This window comes from Macaca fascicularis, chromosome 1, assembly GCF_037993035.2.
Source record: "Macaca fascicularis isolate 582-1 chromosome 1, T2T-MFA8v1.1".
NCBI lineage: Eukaryota > Metazoa > Chordata > Mammalia > Primates > Cercopithecidae > Macaca > Macaca fascicularis.
Window position 1 is genome coordinate 110,257,662 of NC_088375.1, and position 19,551 is coordinate 110,277,212.

Below are 19,551 nucleotides of genomic sequence, written 5' to 3' on the forward strand. Positions count from 1 at the left end.
AGCCTGCACCCCAGAGGGGGTCCCAGCCCAGAAACTCCCTTGACTGCTGCTTTATTAGAGCCAGCTGGCCTAGGTGGAGAGTGCCCAGGGACTGTTTATATCTGTGGAGAAGGAAGGGCACAAGTATTTGGGGGTGGAAGCTGATGAAGAGTCAAGAGAGAAAAATGCAAAGGGTGTTACCTTCAGAGGGAAGCTCTATGCTCCCAAAAGGCAACAGAGAGATCGGGGAGGCTCCCTCGCCTGGTTTCTTAGACTCCTTCTGTTGCCTTTTGGCAGCCTGGGCCCCGTGGCTGTTTTAGCTGCAGGTGATGCAACCCAGCAGCTGGGCTTGAGGCTGTCCCTGCACAGAGCAGCAGGTGAGCAGCCCTGCGGAGCCCCCGCCCCGCCCCACCATGCAGCAGCTGCTCCAGCCTCACAGCTGGGTCCCTCGGGTCTAAATACAGCCTCTTTCCTGCCTCCCCCGAGAGCCTGGGTAGGGGCAGGGCACTGAAGCTAGAGCCCTGCCTCCACTCCTCTGCCTCTCTCCCAACCCAGGAAGGCCTTCACTGGGATTCCTACATCCCCGGAGGAGGGACCTGCAGTGGCTCCACCACCCTGATGAGATCAGGCTGGAGGACACGGCATGAAGGGATATTTCTGTGGTGGTAATCACTGCTCCTCACTTTTCTCTCCTGTTAAAGTGGAAAACATGCACCTGTGTCAGAACTGGAGAATGAGGGTTCAATACCCGGCTCTGCCACCTATGTTCTGTGAGCTTCGCTAGTCCTTTCAGCTCTCTAAATGGGAGGATTGCGAGAGACGGAGGCTGTGGGACATGCTGGGGCCTCCGAGAACAGCTTTCCTGGGATAATTACATGACGTAATGTGTCCACTAAAGAACTTAAACATGTAACCAAACACCACCTCGTCCCCAAAAACTATTGAACTAATAAAAGTAAATAAATAAATAAATAATGTAATGTGGCCAGGCAATGGTGGCTCACGCCTGTAATCCCAGCATTTTGGGAGGCCGAGGCAGGTGGATCACGAGGTCAGGAGATTGAGACCAGCCTGGCTAACAAAGTGAAACCCCCTTTCTACTAAAAATACAAAAAATTAGCCAGGCATGGTGGCGCGAACCTGTAATCCCAGCTACTCGGGAGGCTGAGGCAGGAGAATCGCTTGAACCTGTGAGGTGGAGTTTGCAGTGAGCTGAGATGGCACCACTGCATTCCAGCGTGGGCGACAGAGCGAGACTCCATCTAAAAAAAAAAAAAAGTAATCTGTGTAATTGCATGTGGCAGAGAAAAGTGCCCTTGTAAAGTAGGGGTGTTAGATTAAATAAATAAAAATACAGGACATGCAGCTTAATTAGAATTTCACATAAATGAGGAATCATTTGTCGGTACAAGTATGACCCAAATATTTCATTAAATATACTAACATTTTGGTTTTTTGAGGCAGAGTCTCTCTCTGTTGCCCAGGCTGGAGTGCAGTGGCATGATCTTGGCTCACTACAACGTCTGCCTCTCGGGTTCAAGCAATTCTCCTGCCTCCACCTCCCGAGTAGCTGGGATTATAGGCGCCTGCCATCATGCCTGGCTAATTTTTTTTTTTTTTTTTGAGACGGAGTCTCGCTCTGTCACCCAGGCTGGAGTGCTGTGGCCGGATCTCAGCTCACTGCAAGCTCCGCCTCCCGGGTTCACGCCATTCTCCTGCCTCAGCCTCCTGAGTAGCTGGGACTACAGGCGCCCGCCACCTCACCCGGCTAGTTTTTTTGTATTTTTTAGTAGAGACAGGGTTTCACCGTGTTAGCCAGGATGGTCTCGACTCCTGACCTCGTGATCCGCCTGTCTCGGCCTCCCAAAGTGCTGGGATTACAGGCGTGAGCCACAGCCTGTAATTATTATTTTTTGTTTATCTGAAATTATAGTTTTAACAGTGTGTCCTGTATTTCACCTGACAACCCCAAAATGGAACTCAGTCTCAGCATGGTGGCTAAAAGCAAAGTTCTGGAGCCAGACTTCTTAGAGTTGGGATTCTGGTCTTCTGTGTGACCTTGGGCAACTATTTTGTGCTCAGTTTCCTAATCATCAACAAACACATAACAGTGTTTATGTTATAGGTTGTTGTGAGAATTAAATAAATACAGTGCATACAAAGTACTTAGAAGAGTTCTGGGCACAGCGCTGTTAAGTAGACATGTCACAATGTTATCTAATATATAACAATATGTATTCTTATATGGTAACTGTTACTGTTATTATTACTTACCTCCCCAAGAATTCCGATCTTGGCTCGCTTCCGAAACTTTTCTTGCCAATCCCCAAAATGGCCACAAGAGGGCGCCAGCAGCCACTGAGCGTCTCGAGTCCCCTAGTGGCCCCTTGAGGTCTCTGGCTCCAGCCTAACATACCAAGGGGCTGTCTTAGCCCACTTGGGAAGTGCAGCCTCCGGAGGACGCCAGGTTCCTGGGTGGACTTGGTATGCAGGTACCATCACGGGAAGAGCCTCAGGTAGATACCTACTCAGGGGTGCCGCAGAGGCTGACCTCGGACACATGCAGGAGACTGGGTGACCGCAGTTAGGCTGGGTAAACATGGTACTGCAGCTCCGCAGCTGGGGTCCCCCTGGCCATCGGCTTTCTGTACACTTCAGAGTTTCTTCTGGCTACCTGCCCAGCAGACTTAGAGGGAACTGAAGGAATCGTGAGGCCTCCTGTTTCCTGACGCCAAACCTCTCCAAGGGACTCCTGGCCAGCCTGCCAGGTTGAACTCTGAATATGAAGGCCAACAGAGGCTCAGTCACATGGCAGAAGCGAAGTCGTTGCCTGTGAGGAGTGTGTGTGTGATGCGTTCACAATCACTGCCCTGAAACCTGCTGCAATCTCATTCCTCTCCCTAGGTTTTGTTTTGTTCAACTTCAGGGCCGGACTGCAGTTGTTTACAGATGTACTGATCACCTTCCATCCCCATGTTGTACATTTTAGAATTGCAGAGTTGGAGAAAATCTTAGAGAGGATCTAATCTACCACCTTTTCTTTTCTTTTTCTTTTCTTTTCTTTTCTTTTCTTTTTTTTTTTTTTTTTTGAGGCGGAGTCTCACTCTGTGGCCCAGGCTGGAGTGTAGTGGTGTGATCTCGGCTCATTGCAACCTCCAACTCCCTGGTTCAAGCAATTCTCCTGCCTCAGCCTCCCGAGTAGCTGGGATTACAGGCATGCACCACCATGCCCAGATAATTTTTGTATTTTTAATAGAGATGAGGTTTCACTATGTTGGCCAGGCTGGTCCCAAATTCCTGACCTCAGGTGATCCACCCACCTTGGCCTCCCAAAGCGCTGGGATTATAGGCATGAGCCCCGTACCCAGCCTTTTATTTATTTTTGAGATGGAGTCTTGCTCTGCTACTCAGGCTGGAGGGCAGTGGCATGATCTCGGCTCATTGCAACAAACCTCCCCCTCCTAGGTTCAAGCAATTCTCCTGCCTCAGCCTCCCAAGTAGCTGGGACTACAGACAGGCATGTGCCACCATGCCTAGCTAAATTTTGCATTTTTAGTAGAGATGAGGTTTCACCATGTTGGGCAGGCTGGTCTTGAACTCCTGACTGCAGGTGATCCACCCACCTCGGCCTCCCAAAGTGTTGGGATTACAGGTGTGAGCCACCGGGCCTGGTCCCTACATTGCTTTTCTGCAAATACTTTCCATTGCCTGATTTCAGAATACATAGAAACTCCTCTTGGCTATTTTACCTCGTTAGGAAATGTTTCCTCCCCGAAACTCCTGGCCCCTGAATCTCCATTAGGTACTAGCTAGGGTCTGCTTCTTACTCAAATAGGCTTCAGTGTTTACAGTTCCACCTGACCTGAAAAAACCCACCTTCCACATTTGGGATCCATGTATGCTTGCCTATCCACAAAGCCAGGCCAGATATCTAAACTATGGGCTGAAGGCCTGGAGATGGCCTGTCCTCTCCTTGGGACACCTCAGCAGCCCATACAGAGGAAGTGAGTCACTGCAAGGCAGGCGGCACTTGGGGCACTGTGGGCGTGGCCATGCCAGCCTGCGTGCTGGGGGATGGGTTGGAAGGGTGGTGATCACAGTCTCTGGTCCAGCCAAGGCAAGCGTTGTGTGTGCTCCTCAGGCATGTTGACAGAGCTGGTCGCATCATCCCAGTGCTGGCTGAGGCCCAGTTTCCCCTTCTCCATCCACCTTCTCCTTTGTCTCCTGGGGGAGGAATATACCCTCTTATCTTTATTTCTCAGGCCCTGGTTATCCAACTTCGGCCCCAGAACTTCCCCTCCCCACTGCTATCTTAAAAAAAAAAAAAAAAAAAAAAAAAGTTAACCAGTCTTCAGTTCTCCTGAGGAAGCATTTAAAAAGTCTGGTGGTGGCCGGGCGCGGTGGCTCAAGCCTGTAATCCCAGCACTTTGGGAGGCCGAGACGGGGGGATCACTAGGTCAGGAGATCGAGACCATCCTGGCGAACACGGTGAAACCCCGTGTCTACTAAAAAATACAAAAAACTAGCCGGGCGAGGCGGCGGGCGCCTGTAGTCCCAGCTACTCGGGAGGCTGAGGCAGGAGAATGGCGTAAACCCGGGGGGCGGAGCTTGCAGTGAGCTGAGATCCGGCCACTGCACTCCAGCCCGGGCGACAGAGCCAGACTCTGTCTCAAAAAAAAAAAAAATAAATAAATAAAAAATAAAAAATAAAAAGTCTGGTGGGGACTACAGGAAAGCTTGGCACTTAGGAAAACCACAAGAGAGGGATTCAGAACTAAAAGAAGGAAGATGAGTAGGACGGAGGTGTGGAGAGTGTTAGAGAGAGACCAGAAGGTGAGCTGCGGCCCAAAGAGCCCTGGAACTGTGCTGGAAAAAAGATGTGTAGGTAGCAGATAAGGATTCTGGGGAGAGCACTTAAGAAAGGAAGAGGGAACTTTGGAATTAGAAGAATGAAAGGAGGAGAGGTCCAATGGGGTAGAAAGAGACAATTGGGATGCAAGGTGGCTCACACCTGTAATCCCAGCACTTTGAAAGGCCAAGGAGGGTGGATGGCTTGAGCTCAGGAGTTCACGACTATCGTGAGTGACATGGTGAAATCTCGTGTCTCTACCAAAAATACAAAAACTAGCCGGGCGTGGTGGTGCCGCCTGTGGTCCCTGCTACTTGGGAGGCTGAGGTGGAGGACATCTTGAGCCTGGAAGGTCGAGGCTGCAGTGACAGAGTGAGACCTCATCTCCAAAGGAAAAAAAAAGAAAGAAAGGAAAGAAAGATACAATGGAAGATATGCTAATAAGGGAGGGAGGAGAAAACGTGGCTGGAGGGGTTGCTGGAAACTGAGAAATCAGGCAGGCCTGGGGCTTAGAAAAGCCTGGAGAAGGCCGGGCGTGGTGGCTCACGCCAGTAATCCCAGCACTTTGGGAGGCCGAGGCGGGCAGATCACAAGGTCAGGAGAACGAGACCACGGTGAAACCCTGTCTCTACTAAAAATACAAAAAATTAGCCGGGCGCGGTGGCCGGCGCCTGTAGTCCCAGCTACTCAGGAGGCTGAGGCAGGAGAATGGCGTGAACCCGGGAGGCAGAGCTTGAAGTGAGCCGAGATCGCGCCACTGTTCTCCAACCTGGCGACGGAGCGAGACTCCATCTCAAAAAAAAAAAAAAAAAAAAAAAAAAATGCCTGGAGAAGCCCTCGGAGCTGGTTAGGGGCCACCACTCCCATCTTTCCCATGGTGTGCCTGGGCTGCGCATCCCCGTGAAAAGAGAGGCAGAACAAGCGGGTCGGACAGCCTCCTTACCCTACAGAAAGGGCCTGAGATGAGGGATGGGCCCTCCAACAGGATTAGTGGGGGTTGCACTCCTTCCTACCAGGACTTGACCAGATAAACGGGAAACAAGCTAGTGTCAGAGGCTCTGATGGCGACAGCGTAAAAATGGCAACACTTCATCTAGGCTAGAAATTTGACAAAAGTCGGCCGGGCGCGGTGGCTCAAGCCTGTAATCCCAGCACTTTGGGAGGCCGAGGCGGGCGGATCACAAGGTCAGGAGATCGAGACCACAGTGAAACCCCGTCTCTACTAAAAAAATACAAAAAATTAGCCGGGCGCGGTGGCGGGCGCCTGTAGTCCCAGCTACTCAGGAGGCTGAGGCAGGAGAATGGCGGGAACCCGGGAGGCGGAGCTTGCAGTGAGCCGAGATCGCGCCACTGCACTCCAGCCTGGGCAACAGCATGAGACTCCGTCTCAAAAAAAAAAAAAAAAAAAAAAAAAAAAAAAAAAATGAAATTTGACAAAAGTACCTCTCCATGGAGTAAGCTGCAGCTCTCCCTGTATAGGAGCCCTCAAATACATCTTAGTCATCATTCGTTCCCGTTAGGAGTTAAGACCAGCTTTCTAGGAAAAACATGTTGCGTCTTCCAACAGTAATTACTTCCGAAACAGTAATTTTACCACACAACTCAAAGGGAAAATTTTTTTTTTTTTTTTAAATTTATAAAGGAGATGGGGGTCTCACTATATTAATCAGGCTGGTCTTGAACTCCTGACCTCAAGTGATCTACCTGCTTCGGCCTCCCCAGGTGCTGGGATTACAGGCATGAGCCACCGCGCCAGGCCAAGGGGAGAACACAGTTTATTATTTTTTTTTTTTTCCTGAGAGGGAGTCTCGTTCTGTCGCCCAGGCTGGAGTGCAGCAGCGAGATCTCGGCGCACTGCAAACTCCACCTCCAGGGTTCAAGCGATTCTCATGCCTCAGCCTCCCGAGTAACTGGGATTACAAGAGCGTGCCACCGTGCCCAGCTAAGTTTTGTATTTTTAGTAGAGACGGGGTTTCACCATGTTGGCCAGGCTGGTCTCGAACGCCTGACCTCAGATGATCTGCCCGCCTCAGCCCCCCAAAGTGCTGGGATCACAGGCGTGAGCCACCGCGCCCGTCCGGGAAACACTTTTTAACACGAAATCGAATACGGATAAAGGTAGTGTCATTTGAAAACTCAAATACATTTTACAAAACAAAAGTTGGGGTGGCTCTTTGAGACAGGGCCCTCGGGTGTGCGCACGTTCGGGTTTGCTCTTCCTTGCCACCGGGGTGGGTCCCGTAGCACCTGGGTGGAAAGTCCGCGGCTTTTACGGCGGGGTAGGCGAGGGTCGCCCGAGGGGTCGCAGGCTCTGACTCGGTCTGGAGGCTCGGCTGCTTGGGTCTGCCCTGGAGAGGTTTTCAGCTTCGGCGCGAGGCACTTGGGCAGGACCCCCGGGCTGCGCCCTCCTCCGCCCGCGCCCCGTGGGGCTGGAAGTGGGAATGTGCCCACTCCGGCGGGGACCCGGGGCCGCACAGCAGTTGGGGGTGGGTGGGGGTGGGTAGGAGTGAGGGGGCAGGGACGCCGCCGCTCGGAGCCCGGGACCCCGCGGCATCCAGTGCGTCTGTGTCGGTCCCGGTGGGAGACCTCCCACCCCGAAAACAGACCGAAGCGGCCGGAGGAGCCCGCACCCGCCTCCCCACGTCGGGGGCTTCTCTAGAGCACGGTGACGGGCGTGGGCGTGGCTGCGGGCCCGGGAGCGGAGGGCTGGGGTCCCGGCTCCGCGCCGGGGCGGAGGGGCAGCCGCAGCGCAACGGCCCGCCCCGCCCTCGCCTCGCGTCCACGCCCAGCCTCCCGGCCCCTGGGCTGCTCGCGGCCTTTCTTTCCCGGCTGGGCTCGGGCTCAGCTCGACTGGGCTCGGCGGGCGGCGGCGGCGGCGGCGGGCGGAGGAGGGAGGGCGAGGGCGGGCGCGGGCCGGCGGGCGGGCGGAAGAGTGAGGAGAGGCGCGGGGAGCCAGGCCTCGGGGCCTCGGAGCAGCCACCCGAGCAGACGGATCACACGGAGCAGCGGCCCCGGCCCCGCCGGATCTGCAGCCGAGTGAGTCGGGGCCCCCGCCCGGCGCCCGATCCCCGCGCGGGGGTGGGAAGGGGCTGCGGAAAAGTTGGGAGCCCCGGAGGCCGCTTTGTCGCAGGGCGGCGGAGGGGCCGGGCTGGGGAGGCCGCGGGGCCGGGGCGGGGGGCGGCGCTGGCGGGGTCGCTGCGGGCGCTCATGGCGGCGGCCGGGGAGGGCGGGCGCAGCGCCTCAAGGGAGCGGCCGGGGCCGGCGGGCCTGGCGCCGCGGAGTCCGCGGTAGCGCCGCCCCGAGCCGGAGGAGCCCTCCTGGGCAACAGGTAGGGCGGGAGGTGGGGACGCGGGGGCTGCGGGCGACGGGGCCGAGCCGCGGGCGCCCCTTTGTTGGAGAGTGGAGGAGCCTGGTGACCATTGGCGCGAGAGCCTCCACCCTGGCAGCGGTCCGCGGGGTTGCCCCGGCCTGGACGCGTCCTGTGGCTCGGGTGGGAGGAGAGGGGAGGGCCCTGCCCCGTTTTCTTCCTACCGGCCCACGGTGCCCACCTCGCAGGCGAGGTCAGAGCTTCCATGTGCTTAACGGGAAACAGGAAGGAGCGGCCCAGAGCGCCTGCCCCGGCCGGCAGGGCTAAGGCATACCGTTATGAGGTGTGGATGGCTGGCAAGGGAGCTCCTGGTGGAACTGGCTTTTTGGGCCGTAGCTTGTTAATCACCAGAGGCCCGTGGCAAGTGGGTTGACTGCAGGTGTAGAGCATTCATCTTTAGCCTGCAGTTGGAGTCCTCCCTCCCTAAGCCTGGCTCCTGGCATCAAAACCTGGTTTCAGTCACCTGAGTTGCCAGGCCCAGGTTCAGGGGGTTCTGAGGATCGTGACGAATGCAGTGCTCCCCTGTTCCTGGAGAACTAAGTCCCAGCAGGCCTCCAGCAGGGACTTATATCTGTGCTGGGGCAGGGGTGGGTGGGGGTTGCTGCCCCATACCGGAGTCGGCGTGACCGCACCTGGGTGTGAGTGGCTGCACATGTAAAGGGGCTCCTAAGGGTAAGGACTTGTCTGCAGCCCTGTCCCTGAGGACCTGGCCCAGAGCATACCATGATCTGCACAGTCTGTGTTCCAGAGAGAGATCCTTTTCTCCCCTGGTCCCCTACTCCCCTCACTGGGGCCTCTGGCCAGATTTTCCCCTGGGAGGAAGGGCCTCCTTTTTCCCCTGTCACTGTCCACAGGCTGGCTGATCCTTCACTGTGTCCTTCAGCACCGCCCCAGCTGTCTCTTAAACCCACCGGCCTCTCCCTGCCCCTGGGGCCATAGTCTCCTGCAGTGTTTGGATCTGTGGAGGCCTTTGGTGGGACTTTCCAGACAAGCTGTAGGCCAGATGGGGCTGAGGACTGCTGTTCTGACCGCCTTTCACCCACCTCTTCTTACAATCTGGCTTATTTTGAGGCCCATCCTGCAGCCTGGAGGGATAACACACCTCTCCTTGGCTCCATCCATGGCCTGTCAACTTCTAGTTCATGACTTGCTGCTGTTGCCTGAAAAAAGTTTTCAACAAGGAAGAGACTATTCAGGACTTCTTCAGTGGAAGCAGGGAGCCGGTGGGACCTTTGTCACTCCTCCCTTGTCAACAACCGCTTTCTATTTTCCTCAGTTATTCCTCCAAACTGTGAGAGCCAGTTAGACTGACCACATGGAGTCGGGGAGAATTCCTTCCTCTCAGGCCCAAACAGCTGCCCTCTCAGCCCTTTGGATCTACAAACTCCCGTGGGGATCCTCTGCACCTTTCATCCACCTAGAGGGGTCTTGTGGGGATGTCAGTCAGAGTTGGGGCAAAGGTTGGGGCTGGGCAGAGTCCTGCTCAAGTTCCTGTTAATCCAATGCCAGTTAAATCCCTGCTCTTCTGGCCCCTCTCCAGGCTGTGCCTCAGAAAGTGGCATCTGTGCCTCTAAGGCAGGTGTGTGTGAGAGAGCGTAGACAGATACCATGTCTCTTCATGTGTATGGGGGAAGTCTGGGTGGAAAAGTGTTTGTAGATGTGATTTTCTCCACAAGAAGTCAAGTAACTGCCCTGAAGGCCCAGTGGGCCTGGAAAAATTGTTGTCTCCTTACTACCCTGTGTAAACTTCACCTTTTCTTGCCCCAGCCTTTTGTTTATGGGGTCTTGCTCGGATCCGTATGCTGGTGCTAAGAGGCCTCCCCAGCACCGCCACAGGGACCCAACTCTTTGGTTCTGTGGGGATGTGTAAGTGAGGCCGGCCAGGCCCCTGCTGCCCTCCCCTCCCCTCATGTTGAGTCAGAGGTCCTGACCCTGCTGAATCTGGGGCCTCCCTGCTGGGGAGATGGGGGTAGTGCCTCTCTGCTAATGGAGGTACAGGACCACCAGGGAGGGCTGTGGTCATGGGAAGCCTGCAACCTTGGTGTAAAAGCCTCCATTAATCTGCATTTCCCAAGTCTTCCACTCTCCCTGCTTGGAGTGGAAGAGGACAGGTGCTATCTCATCTTGGGGATGAAGAAGTTGCACTGCCCAGGTGTCTGCCCTTGACCATGCTCTAGTGCCTACTTTGTCTGCCCCCCTACCCCGGCCCCCCACCCCCACCCCCTGCTTTGCAGGCATGAGACATTCCTGGGCCCCAGGAGTCCAGCAGGGCCTCCACCCTCCCTCTGTGACTCCAGCCTGCCGCCTGACTAGAGAAACATCCCTGCCAGTTTTCACTGACCTGGCTAGGGATGGGATCCAAAGTCTAGGACTGCCGGGGCAACACGGTACCTTTGGCTTTACATTTCCCTGGAGAAGTTGGGCTCCAAGAGACAGCAGTCAGGTGACTGGGTCAGGCTGATTTCTCGCTTCCAATCAGGCTGAGCAAAAAGTGGAAAGAGGGGGTCACGTGCACACATCAAGGTGTTCCACATTGTCCTGTCTCTGTGCAGTTTCTACTCTTGTCCCTTCTCTATTCAATTTTCTACAACTTTTCTCTAGGAAAAAAGTGTGTGTGTGTTTGTGTGGGGAAAGTTCCGCTGTGGATAATTACATTTAATTTTGTTCAGTTCAGAAGGCTTCCATCTGTTTAATTAAATATTTATTCTGGCTGAGGTGGAGGGGGCAGGGGCAGTGCCTGGAATGTGTGTGTGTGATTTGGGGGAGGAGGAGGGGAGAAGGTGGAGCTGAAGCTCCTTTACTGGCAGTGCTGACTTCTGATTTCATCCGAGAGAGCAGTGACCAGGAGTGGGGACAAGGGGGTAAAAGTCCTTGAGCTGGAATACTGATCCATGACAGGCTGAGGGATTTCGCAAGGGCTTCTGTGGTGGGTGGGGGTGGAGCAGGAGCTGTCAGAGCAGCAGCAGGACCAGCCCAGCCCAGCTGTGGTCTCAGGCTCTTTCTTCAGTCAGTGGCACCAACTAGTCTCTAGGTCACGGTGGATAACAATCTCACCACTCTCTTTTCTTCCTGTCTCTGCTTTCACTTTCTGGGCCAGCCTAAATCCCACTGCCTCACTTCCTTCCCAGGAGGGGAACAAGGGGTGGGGAGCCTGGAAAAGACTGTCCTGGTCATCCTGCTGTGGCTTCTTCCTGAGTCCTAGGATTGCCAGGTGTTGTGCTGGACCCAGCATCCCTGGCTCTTCTGGACCATCTTGCCGTTCCTCTCAGCTCCAAGCAGCTGCTCTTCCCTCGTGAGCCACACACAGACCGTTCCTTCCCTCCTCTGGGTATCCAAGTGGTCACTCCCACCATGTTGTTCCTCTTTCAGTTGGGGGAGAAGGTTTACATAGCGGCTCTTTCCTAGACTGAGGGGGTATGGGTGTTCCCCTGCAGACTAGGATTTTATTTTCTGGATGAGCATTTATACGAAATAGCTCTGACCAGGCACAGTGGCTCATGCCTGTAATCCTAGCACTTTAGGAGGCCAAGGCCGGCAGGTTGCTTGAGCCCAGGAATTCAAGACCAGCCTGGGCAACATGGCAAAACCGTTTCTACCAAAAAAAAAAATTCAAAAATTAGCCAGATGTGGTGCTTGCTACTCGGTAGTGCATGCTACTTATAGCCCCAGCCACTCGGGAGACTGAAGCAGGAGGGGAGGATGGCTTGAACCTGGGAGGTGGAGGTTGCAGTGAGCCATTATTGTACCACTGCACTCCAGCTTGGGTGACAGAGGAAGACCCTGTCTCAAAAGAAAATAAAAGAATAGCTCTTAATTCCACCAGATGTATTGGTTTGCTGTCTTGGTTCCCTGCCCTATAATCCCTGACTCTTTGCAGCCCTACCTTCACTTTTCTTTCTGAAGAGTTATACATAGGGTCCTTCTGCCTTATGTGTAGGGACTAGATGGCTTGTCATGGAGTGTCAACCTTGTGTGCAGTTCGATGTCCAGTGATTGTGGAGCTCAGCATCATTTGGGGACATAATTTTGCTTTATCCTGGCTTTATTTATTTATTTATTTTTAAAGACATAGTCTGTTACCCAGGCTGGAGTGCAGAGGCGAGATCACAGCTCACTGCAGCCTTCACCTCCCAGGCTCAAGTGATCCTCCCACCTCAGCCTCCCAAGTAGCTGGGATTACAGGCATGTGCCACCACACTCAGCTAATTTTTGTACTTCTTGTAGAGATGGGGTTGCACTGTGTTGCCCAGGCTGGTCTCAAACTCCTGAGCTCAAGTGATCAGACTGCCTCGGCCTCCCAAAGTGCTGGGATTACAGGCATGAGCCACTGCCTAGCCTACCCTGTCTCTTCAGTTTTTCTTTAGGGACCTGCTACTCAGATGGGTTGTAGGTTGTAGGGAAGAGGAAGAAGGGTTTGCCTCAGCCCTGCAGTGTTTTGGGGCACCCCCTGGAAGCTTTCAGCTAAGTTGGCTTGGAGGCTTGAGGAAATGGCCAGAGCATGGGGGGATAAGGGAGGGACTTTACTCAGATTGTTGGCTATAGTTTCTAGGGCCAGGTCCTGCCTGTCTTCCAGGTTGAGATAGAAAAATGACAAGACCCCCAAGGTTCTCCCCGCCTCCCGAAATCAGAGGTTGTAAGGACCCCAAGTTTCTTAATTCCAGGGAATCACATCTGCAGGTTGCTGTAGACAATAAATGTTTTTTGTTGGTTTTTTTTTTTTTTTTTGAGATGGAGTCTTGCTCTATCACCCAGGCTGGAGTGCAATGGCATGATTTCGGCTCACTGCAACCTCCACCTCCTGGGTTCAAGCGATTCTCCTGCCTCACCCATTCGAGTAGCTGGGACTATAGGTGTCCGCCACCATACCCAGCTAATTTTTTGTATTTTTAGTAGAGATGAGGTTTTGCCATGTTGGCCAGGCTGGTCTGGATCTCCTGACCTCGTAATCTGCCAGTCTCGGCCTCCCAAAGTGCTGGGACCACAGGTGTGAGCCACCACGCCCAGCCTGACAGTAAATGTTAAAACTGGAAAGCCACCATATTACAGATGAGGAAACTGATTTGCCCAAGGCTGCATAGCCAGGATAGGAATCTAGAGTTCGACTCTGCCCCCTTCTCCTTTTGATACACCCTGAAAACTTTCATTCATCTATCTCTTCCCCCATAGCTACTTCCTCTTGATGCCCTCCCCTTTGCCTCTCACTCAGGATGCTCCAGACTTTGTATGATTACTTCTGGTGGGAACGCCTGTGGCTGCCTGTGAACTTGACCTGGGCCGATCTAGAAGACCGAGATGGACGTGTCTACGCCAAAGCCTCAGATCTCTATATCACGCTGCCCCTGGCCTTGCTCTTCCTCATCGTTCGATACTTCTTTGAGCTGTAAGCATGCCAGTGTACCCTCATGCCTTCCCCAGTTGCCAGTTGTAGTTTCTTGGACTTCAAGTTTGTTCCTTGCTATTTAATTAGCCCTAGACCCTGATGTTCTGGCTACTCAGGTTCCTGCCCACTGTGCACCCCCTCCCCTGAAGGCACCATTGTCTTCCTGAAGGCTCAGCACCCCCAGGCCCTTTCCATCAATGGTTATTTGTTCTCACCCTCCACCCGCCACCCGCCTGGCCACTAGTGAACACACAGGCAGCTTTGTCAGCTGTGGGCAGCCCTGGAGGCTAGAGAAAAGGGGGTTGCCAGGAAGCTGGGGAAACTGAGGCCAGGGTAAAGTTGCCTTAGCTTGCAGCCCTTTCCCTTCCCAGCAAGCTAGATACCTTACTTATATCCCTTCCCCAGGTACGTGGCTACACCACTGGCTGCTCTCTTGAACATAAAGGAGAAAACCCGACTGCGGGCACCTCCCAATGCCACCTTGGAACATTTCTACCTGACCAGTGGCAAGCAGCCCAAGCAGGTATGAGCCGCATGCTGCCCTGACTCTGGGAATCACTGGGTTTGGTGGGGAGGGGAGAGGGTTTGAATGTTCGCTCTGGCAGGTGAAGAGATGGGGAAGCAGTGGTGCTGACTGAGCTTGTTACTGGGAGAGGCTGGGGGTGCTGCTGAGTTCCGAAGGTAAACATAACAATGGGCTTCTTCACTATGCCCAGGTGGAGGTAGAGCTTTTGTCCCGGCAGAGCGGGCTCTCCGGCCGCCAGGTAGAGCGTTGGTTCCGCCGCCGCCGCAACCAGGACCGGCCCAGTCTCCTCAAGAAGTTCCGAGAAGCCAGGTGGGGGAGGCTGGGGCAGGAAAAGCTGGGTGGCAAGCAAGATCCTGATGTGTCTTGCTGGGAGGGATAGGTGGTGGCTATATGCAGGGAGATGTGAGGAGGTGAATTCAGTTATTAATGGTATTGAGGATATCTGCAGGTATTTGGGGGCTGCTGGGGGACTGTGCTGTTCTCTGACCTAGCCATTTCCGCTTCCTTTGCCAGCTGGAGATTCACATTTTACCTGATTGCCTTCATTGCCGGCATGGCCGTCATTGTGGATGTGAGTGGGGATTACTGGGAGGTGGGATTAGGTTCTCTGGCAAGGTCAGGTGAGGCCATGGAATTTGGGTTCCTCCTCTTTTAACCTCTCACCATCTCTGCAGAAACCCTGGTTCTATGACATGAAGAAAGTTTGGGAGGGATATCCCATACAGGTATGAGTCTTGCTTCCTCATATGTGGGTGGACTAAGACACACCCCAGTGAAGAGACAGTTTGTGGAATCCATAGCAGAGGGATTAGAGTGATGGGCTGAAGAACCTCAGGGACTAGAGGGTTTGTGGAGTGGGGACACCCTTGGGGCTGGTTGCTCTTACCTCTCTCTCCTCTCCCAGAGCACTATCCCTTCCCAGTATTGGTACTACATGATTGAACTTTCCTTCTACTGGTCCCTGCTCTTCAGCATTGCCTCTGATGTCAAGCGAAAGGTGGGTGAAGGGGTTGTGCAATTAAGCCTAAGAGCCAAAATGAGGCCCTGGGATGAACACCCTCTCCTTTGACTTCTGGGTACTCTGAATGGAGCTGTTGGTATACGGGGAACTAAAGGTAAGGGGGAAGGCATAGTGAGAGCTGGGGAAGAAAAAGTCCCTGGGGCCTGCATCATCTCTGCAGGATTTCAAGGAACAGATCATCCACCATGTGGCCACCATCATCCTCATCAGCTTTTCCTGGTTTGCCAATTACATCCGAGCTGGGACTCTCATCATGGCTCTGCATGACTCTTCCGATTACCTGCTGGAGGTTAGGCTTCCTCAAACCTACAGACCCTGGTTGCAGGTTCTTCTGTCCCTTTTATTTTCTTTGGGAGGGAGGTGCGGGGTGGGAATTTGGAGGGTGACATTCCTGGGACCAAGGAGGAGGGCACAGAGTCAGTGCTCCTAACTGGAGTGTACATATGAATGTACTTGAGGGAGTCAGGAGCCCATGATGATGGATGGGGGCTCTCTATGCAGTCAGCCAAGATGTTTAACTACGCGGGATGGAAGAACACCTGCAACAACATCTTCATCATCTTCGCTATTGTTTTCATCATCACCCGACTGGTCATCCTGCCCTTCTGGTGAGTAGGCAGCCAGGCTACACTCCTGTTCTGAAGAAATCAGAAGCCTTGCCTTTCTCCTGCTCCTGTATCCCCTTGGTGTCTTACCTGCTCTTGTCCTTGTTTACAATTCTCTCTCCTTGAATCCTCAGGATCCTGCATTGCACCCTAGTGTACCCACTGGAGCTCTATCCTGCCTTCTTTGGCTATTACTTCTTCAATTCCATGATGGGAGTTCTACAGCTGCTGCATATCTTCTGGGCCTACCTCATTTTGCGCATGGCCCACAAGTTCATAACTGGAAAGGTAAAGGCTCTGTCCCCATTGTGTAGGCCTTACTACTCTCTACGACTTCCTGAACTCCCATCTTGCCAGCAATCCTCTAAAAAACTAGTGTGGGGCCTTGGGTATAACAGGAGCAAGCCCTCAGAGAAGCAGTCTTTAGGGGTTTGAGGATCTCATGTAATAACCGTTCTTGTCCCTTTTCCACAGGTGGTAGAAGATGAACGCAGTGACCGGGAAGAAACAGAGAGCTCAGAGGGGGAGGAGGCTGCAGCTGGGGGAGGAGCAAAGAGCCGGCCCCTAGCCAATGGCCACCCCATCCTCAATAACCACCATCGTAAGAATGACTGAACCATTATTCCAGTTGCCTCCCAGATTAATGCATAAAGCCAAGGAACTACCCCCCTCCCCGCGCTATAGGGTCACTTTAAGCTCTGGGGAAAAAGGAGAAAGTGAGAGGAGAATTCTCTGCATCCTCCCTCCTTGCTTTTCACCCAGTTGCCTTTAAACCAAATTCTAACCAGCTTATCCCCAGGTAGGGGGACATTGGTTATATTCTGTTAGAGGGGGATGGTTGTATTTTCCTCCCTATCCTCCAAGTCATCCTTTCTACTGCTTTTGAGGCCCTCCCTCAGCTCTCTGTGGGTAGGGGTTACAACTCACATTCCTTATTCTGAGAATTTGGCCCTAGCTGTTTGCCTTTGACTCCCTGACCTCCAGAGTCAGGGTTGTGCCTTATTGTCCCATCTGTGGGCCTCATTCTGCCAAAGCTGGACCAGGGCTCACCTTTCTAAGCTCCCTAAAACTTGGGCCAGAAACCAAAGCTGAGCTGACTTTTAACTTTTTCCCTCTATGACACAAATGAATTGAGGGTAGGAGGGTGCACATAACCCTTACCCTACTTCTGCCAAAAAGTGGGGGCTGTACTGGGGACTGCTCGGATGATCTTTCTTTGTGCTACTTCTTTCAGCTGTCCCTGTAGCCACAGGTCTAAGATCTGACTGCCGCCTCCTTTCTCTGGCCTCTTCCCCTTCCCTCTTCAGCTAGGCTAGCTGGTTTGGAGTAGAATGGCAACTAATTCTAATTTTTATTTATTAAATATTTGGGGTTTTGGTTTTAAAGCCAGAATTACGGCTAGCACCTAGCATTTCAGCAGAGGGACCATTTTAGACCAAAATGTACTGTTAATGGTTTTTTTTTTTTAAAAATTAAAAGATTAAATAAAAAATATTAAATAAAACATGGCAACAAGTGTCAGACTATTAGGAATTGAGAAGGGAGATCAACTAAATAAACGAAGAGAGTCTTTCTTATGCCTTCCTTGCAGTTATGTAACATTTTCTTTTTTAAATTTCACATGCATGTAATTCCAGCACTTTGGGGGGCCAAGGAGGGTGGATCACTAGAGGTCAGGCGTTTGAGACCAGCCTGGCCAACATGGCGAAACCCCATCTCTACTAAAAATACACACATTTAGCTGGGCGTGATGGCAGGCGCCTGTAATCCCAGCTACTTGGGAGGCTGAGGCAGGAGAATCACTTGAACCTGGGAGGCAGAGGCTGCAGTGAGTCGACATAGCGCACTGCACTCCAGCCTGGGTGACAGAGCGAGAACTCCATCTAAAATAATTCACATGCAAGAAGCAAAGGTAGGCCGGGCGCGGTGGCTCAAGCCTGTAATCCCAGCACTTTGGGAGGCCGAGATGGGCGGATCACGAGGTCAGGAGATCGAGACCATCCTGGCTAACACGGTGAAACCCCGTCTCTACTAAGAAATACAAAAATAGCCGGGCGAGGTGGCAGCGCCTGTAGTCCCAGCTACTCGGGAGGCTGAGGCCGGAGAATGGCGTGAACCCAGGAGGCGGAGCTTGCAGTGAGCTGAGATCCGGCCACTGCACTCCAGCCTGGGCGACAGAGCGAGACTCCGTCTCAAAAAAAAAAAAAGAAGCAAAGGTAGACAAGATAGAAGATTAATGACAGCAGCCCACGGGGGAGGATTGGGATAGTATCTCACTGAAAGATCCATATTTGGGAGTATCGGGCTGAAAGAAACGAAATCACAACCTTAGTTTTATCATATTGTTAAAAGACTTTCAAGAAATAATACAAACTGGAGATAGTAGATACACAGGCTCCATTCTAAGAACAAAGTCTGTTAGAAGCAGGAACACTTGGACAAATGTGGGATGGGAGGGATGTCAGGCCTAGGTTAGAGTGGTGATCTCTCCCCACCCTTTAGGGCCTTTGGAGGTGGAGAAGGGATCCTGCCTGCTAGCACCACATTGGAAGGGATCATCTGGTCCAGAACCCCTATATCTATCTACTAGGAGCTGGGGGGAGTACCTAGACCAGAGACTTCGGGTCAGGGTTCAACAATCAGGAAGACCCAGTTCCTGAGGAAACGACAGTTCAAGAAGGGTTGGGAAGAAGGCTGTCCTCTAAAGAAGACGTCCTCTGCATTCAATGGCCCCACAGCAACAGAGCAGCTCCTTGCCTTCCACACTGCCCACCTCGTAGTTGTAGTCCCAAGTAAGTTCTGTCCCAGCCCGGATTCTTCTGAAGAGGAAGAAAAAGAATGGTGTGTGGCGAAGACAGCAGATAACCCAGGCCCTTGGGGTTACTGAATATGTAGGTGAAGTTGCATCATGAATGGAGGAGGGGCCCTTGGAACTTCAGTGGTCCTTGCCCCTCCCCAGTCATCCCCTTTCCTGACTCCTTACTTGCTGGCAAAGAAGGCCACCCAGGGAAAGCGAAGATCATGGGTATCCACGAAGACATTCTGGACAAACAGGTTGGGGCTGCAACTGTGCTGTAGGTTTAAGGACAGGATCAAATAAGAGCCAGGGAAACTGAATCTGGCTTTGCAGGGAGAGTGAGAGTTGGAAGAAAAATGCTGTCTGACCCTCCCCATTATAACAGATGCTTTGAAAGAAAGCTACCTCTTTAAGATCCTTTGAGATCAAGAGTTTATAACAAGAAAAGGTGGGCTTATAGAGTATGTTAAAAGAAATTTGAGGACTATGGGATAATCCAGCATCTAGAGGTGGGGAGAGGGGTCTCACGTTGAGGTAGCGGCCCAGGTTGCCTTCAAGCTTGGCATCGATGATGTAGCAAGACTCCTCGCCATCGTAGAATTGGCGTGTGTTCTTACGAACAGGTGCACTCTCCCCCTTGTCCACAGAGGCCATGTTGGTTGATTTAATTGCAATCCCATGGGTTGATTTAAGGGCAAAGCCTCGGGTTGACTTTACTGCCACTTGACGCTTCATTGGACCTGGACAGGAGGGAGAATGGGGTCAGGACCCATCCCAACTCACGAATGGACATTCTACCCGTTTCTCTCCCAACATTGCAGCTGAGAAACACCAATACGCCGGAACTCAAAGATCCTAAGTGGCAGTTTTTTCCCAAGCATAATTAGATCTGAGGGGAAAAGAGTAGCAAACCGGAAATGAGAGAGGATGTGTCAAAGAATAGTTTAGCTCGGAGTCAGAAAGCCCTCCCAGAGATGCTCCAATTCTTAGGATCTGAATTTTTACCCGCTACTTCTTTAGCTTCCTT

General features: G+C 52.9%; 2 protein-coding genes across 11 annotated transcripts in view; one reads left to right on the forward strand and one right to left on the reverse strand.

Annotated features, from left to right (window-relative positions):
* Positions 1-7,642: 7,642 nt before the first annotated feature.
* Positions 7,643-17,307, forward strand: CERS2 (ceramide synthase 2). Of its 2 annotated transcripts, none has more exons than XM_005541955.5 (11): positions 7,643-7,864; positions 13,402-13,575; positions 13,981-14,098; positions 14,292-14,410; positions 14,615-14,672; positions 14,776-14,826; positions 15,006-15,098; positions 15,283-15,411; positions 15,624-15,730; positions 15,862-16,015; positions 16,202-17,307. In XM_005541955.5, the coding sequence occupies exons 2-11, from the start codon at positions 13,403-13,405 to the stop codon at positions 16,340-16,342; spliced, it is 1,143 nt and encodes a 380-aa protein (XP_005542012.1). In that variant the 5' UTR covers positions 7,643-7,864; position 13,402; the 3' UTR covers positions 16,343-17,307. The 2 variants fall into 2 exon arrangements, with proteins under 2 accessions (XP_005542012.1, XP_005542013.1); XM_005541956.5 differs by lacking the exon at positions 7,643-7,864 and adding an exon at positions 8,017-8,156.
* A 748-nt stretch (positions 17,308-18,055) lies between these two features.
* The window catches only part of SETDB1 (SET domain bifurcated histone lysine methyltransferase 1), a 41,664-nt gene continuing 40,168 nt past the window's right edge, over positions 18,056-19,551 (reverse strand). For all 9 annotated transcript variants that reach the window (XM_005541958.4, XM_005541957.4, XM_073996250.1 and 6 more), the window contains exons 20-22: positions 19,053-19,264; positions 18,711-18,799; positions 18,056-18,546 (exon numbers count right to left, since the gene is read on the reverse strand). In XM_005541958.4, the coding sequence (XP_005542015.2) occupies positions 18,429-18,546; positions 18,711-18,799; positions 19,053-19,264 (419 nt within the window). In that variant the 3' untranslated portion in view covers positions 18,056-18,428. The remainder of the gene's footprint in view (positions 18,547-18,710; positions 18,800-19,052; positions 19,265-19,551) is intronic.

What these genes read in the sequence shown, in the direction of transcription:
- CERS2 (XM_005541955.5), top strand. Translation starts at nt 13,403, where the DNA reads ATGCTCCAGACTTTGTATGATTACTTCTGGTGGGAACGCCTGTGGCTG. An exon ending in GTTCGATACTTCTTTGAGCT is followed by an intron (nt 13,576 to 13,980) that starts GTAAGCATGCCA and finishes TCCCTTCCCCAG; the next exon opens with GTACGTGGCTACACCACTGG. An exon ending in ACAAGTTCATAACTGGAAAG is followed by an intron (nt 16,016 to 16,201) that starts GTAAAGGCTCTG and finishes CCTTTTCCACAG; the next exon opens with GTGGTAGAAGATGAACGCAG.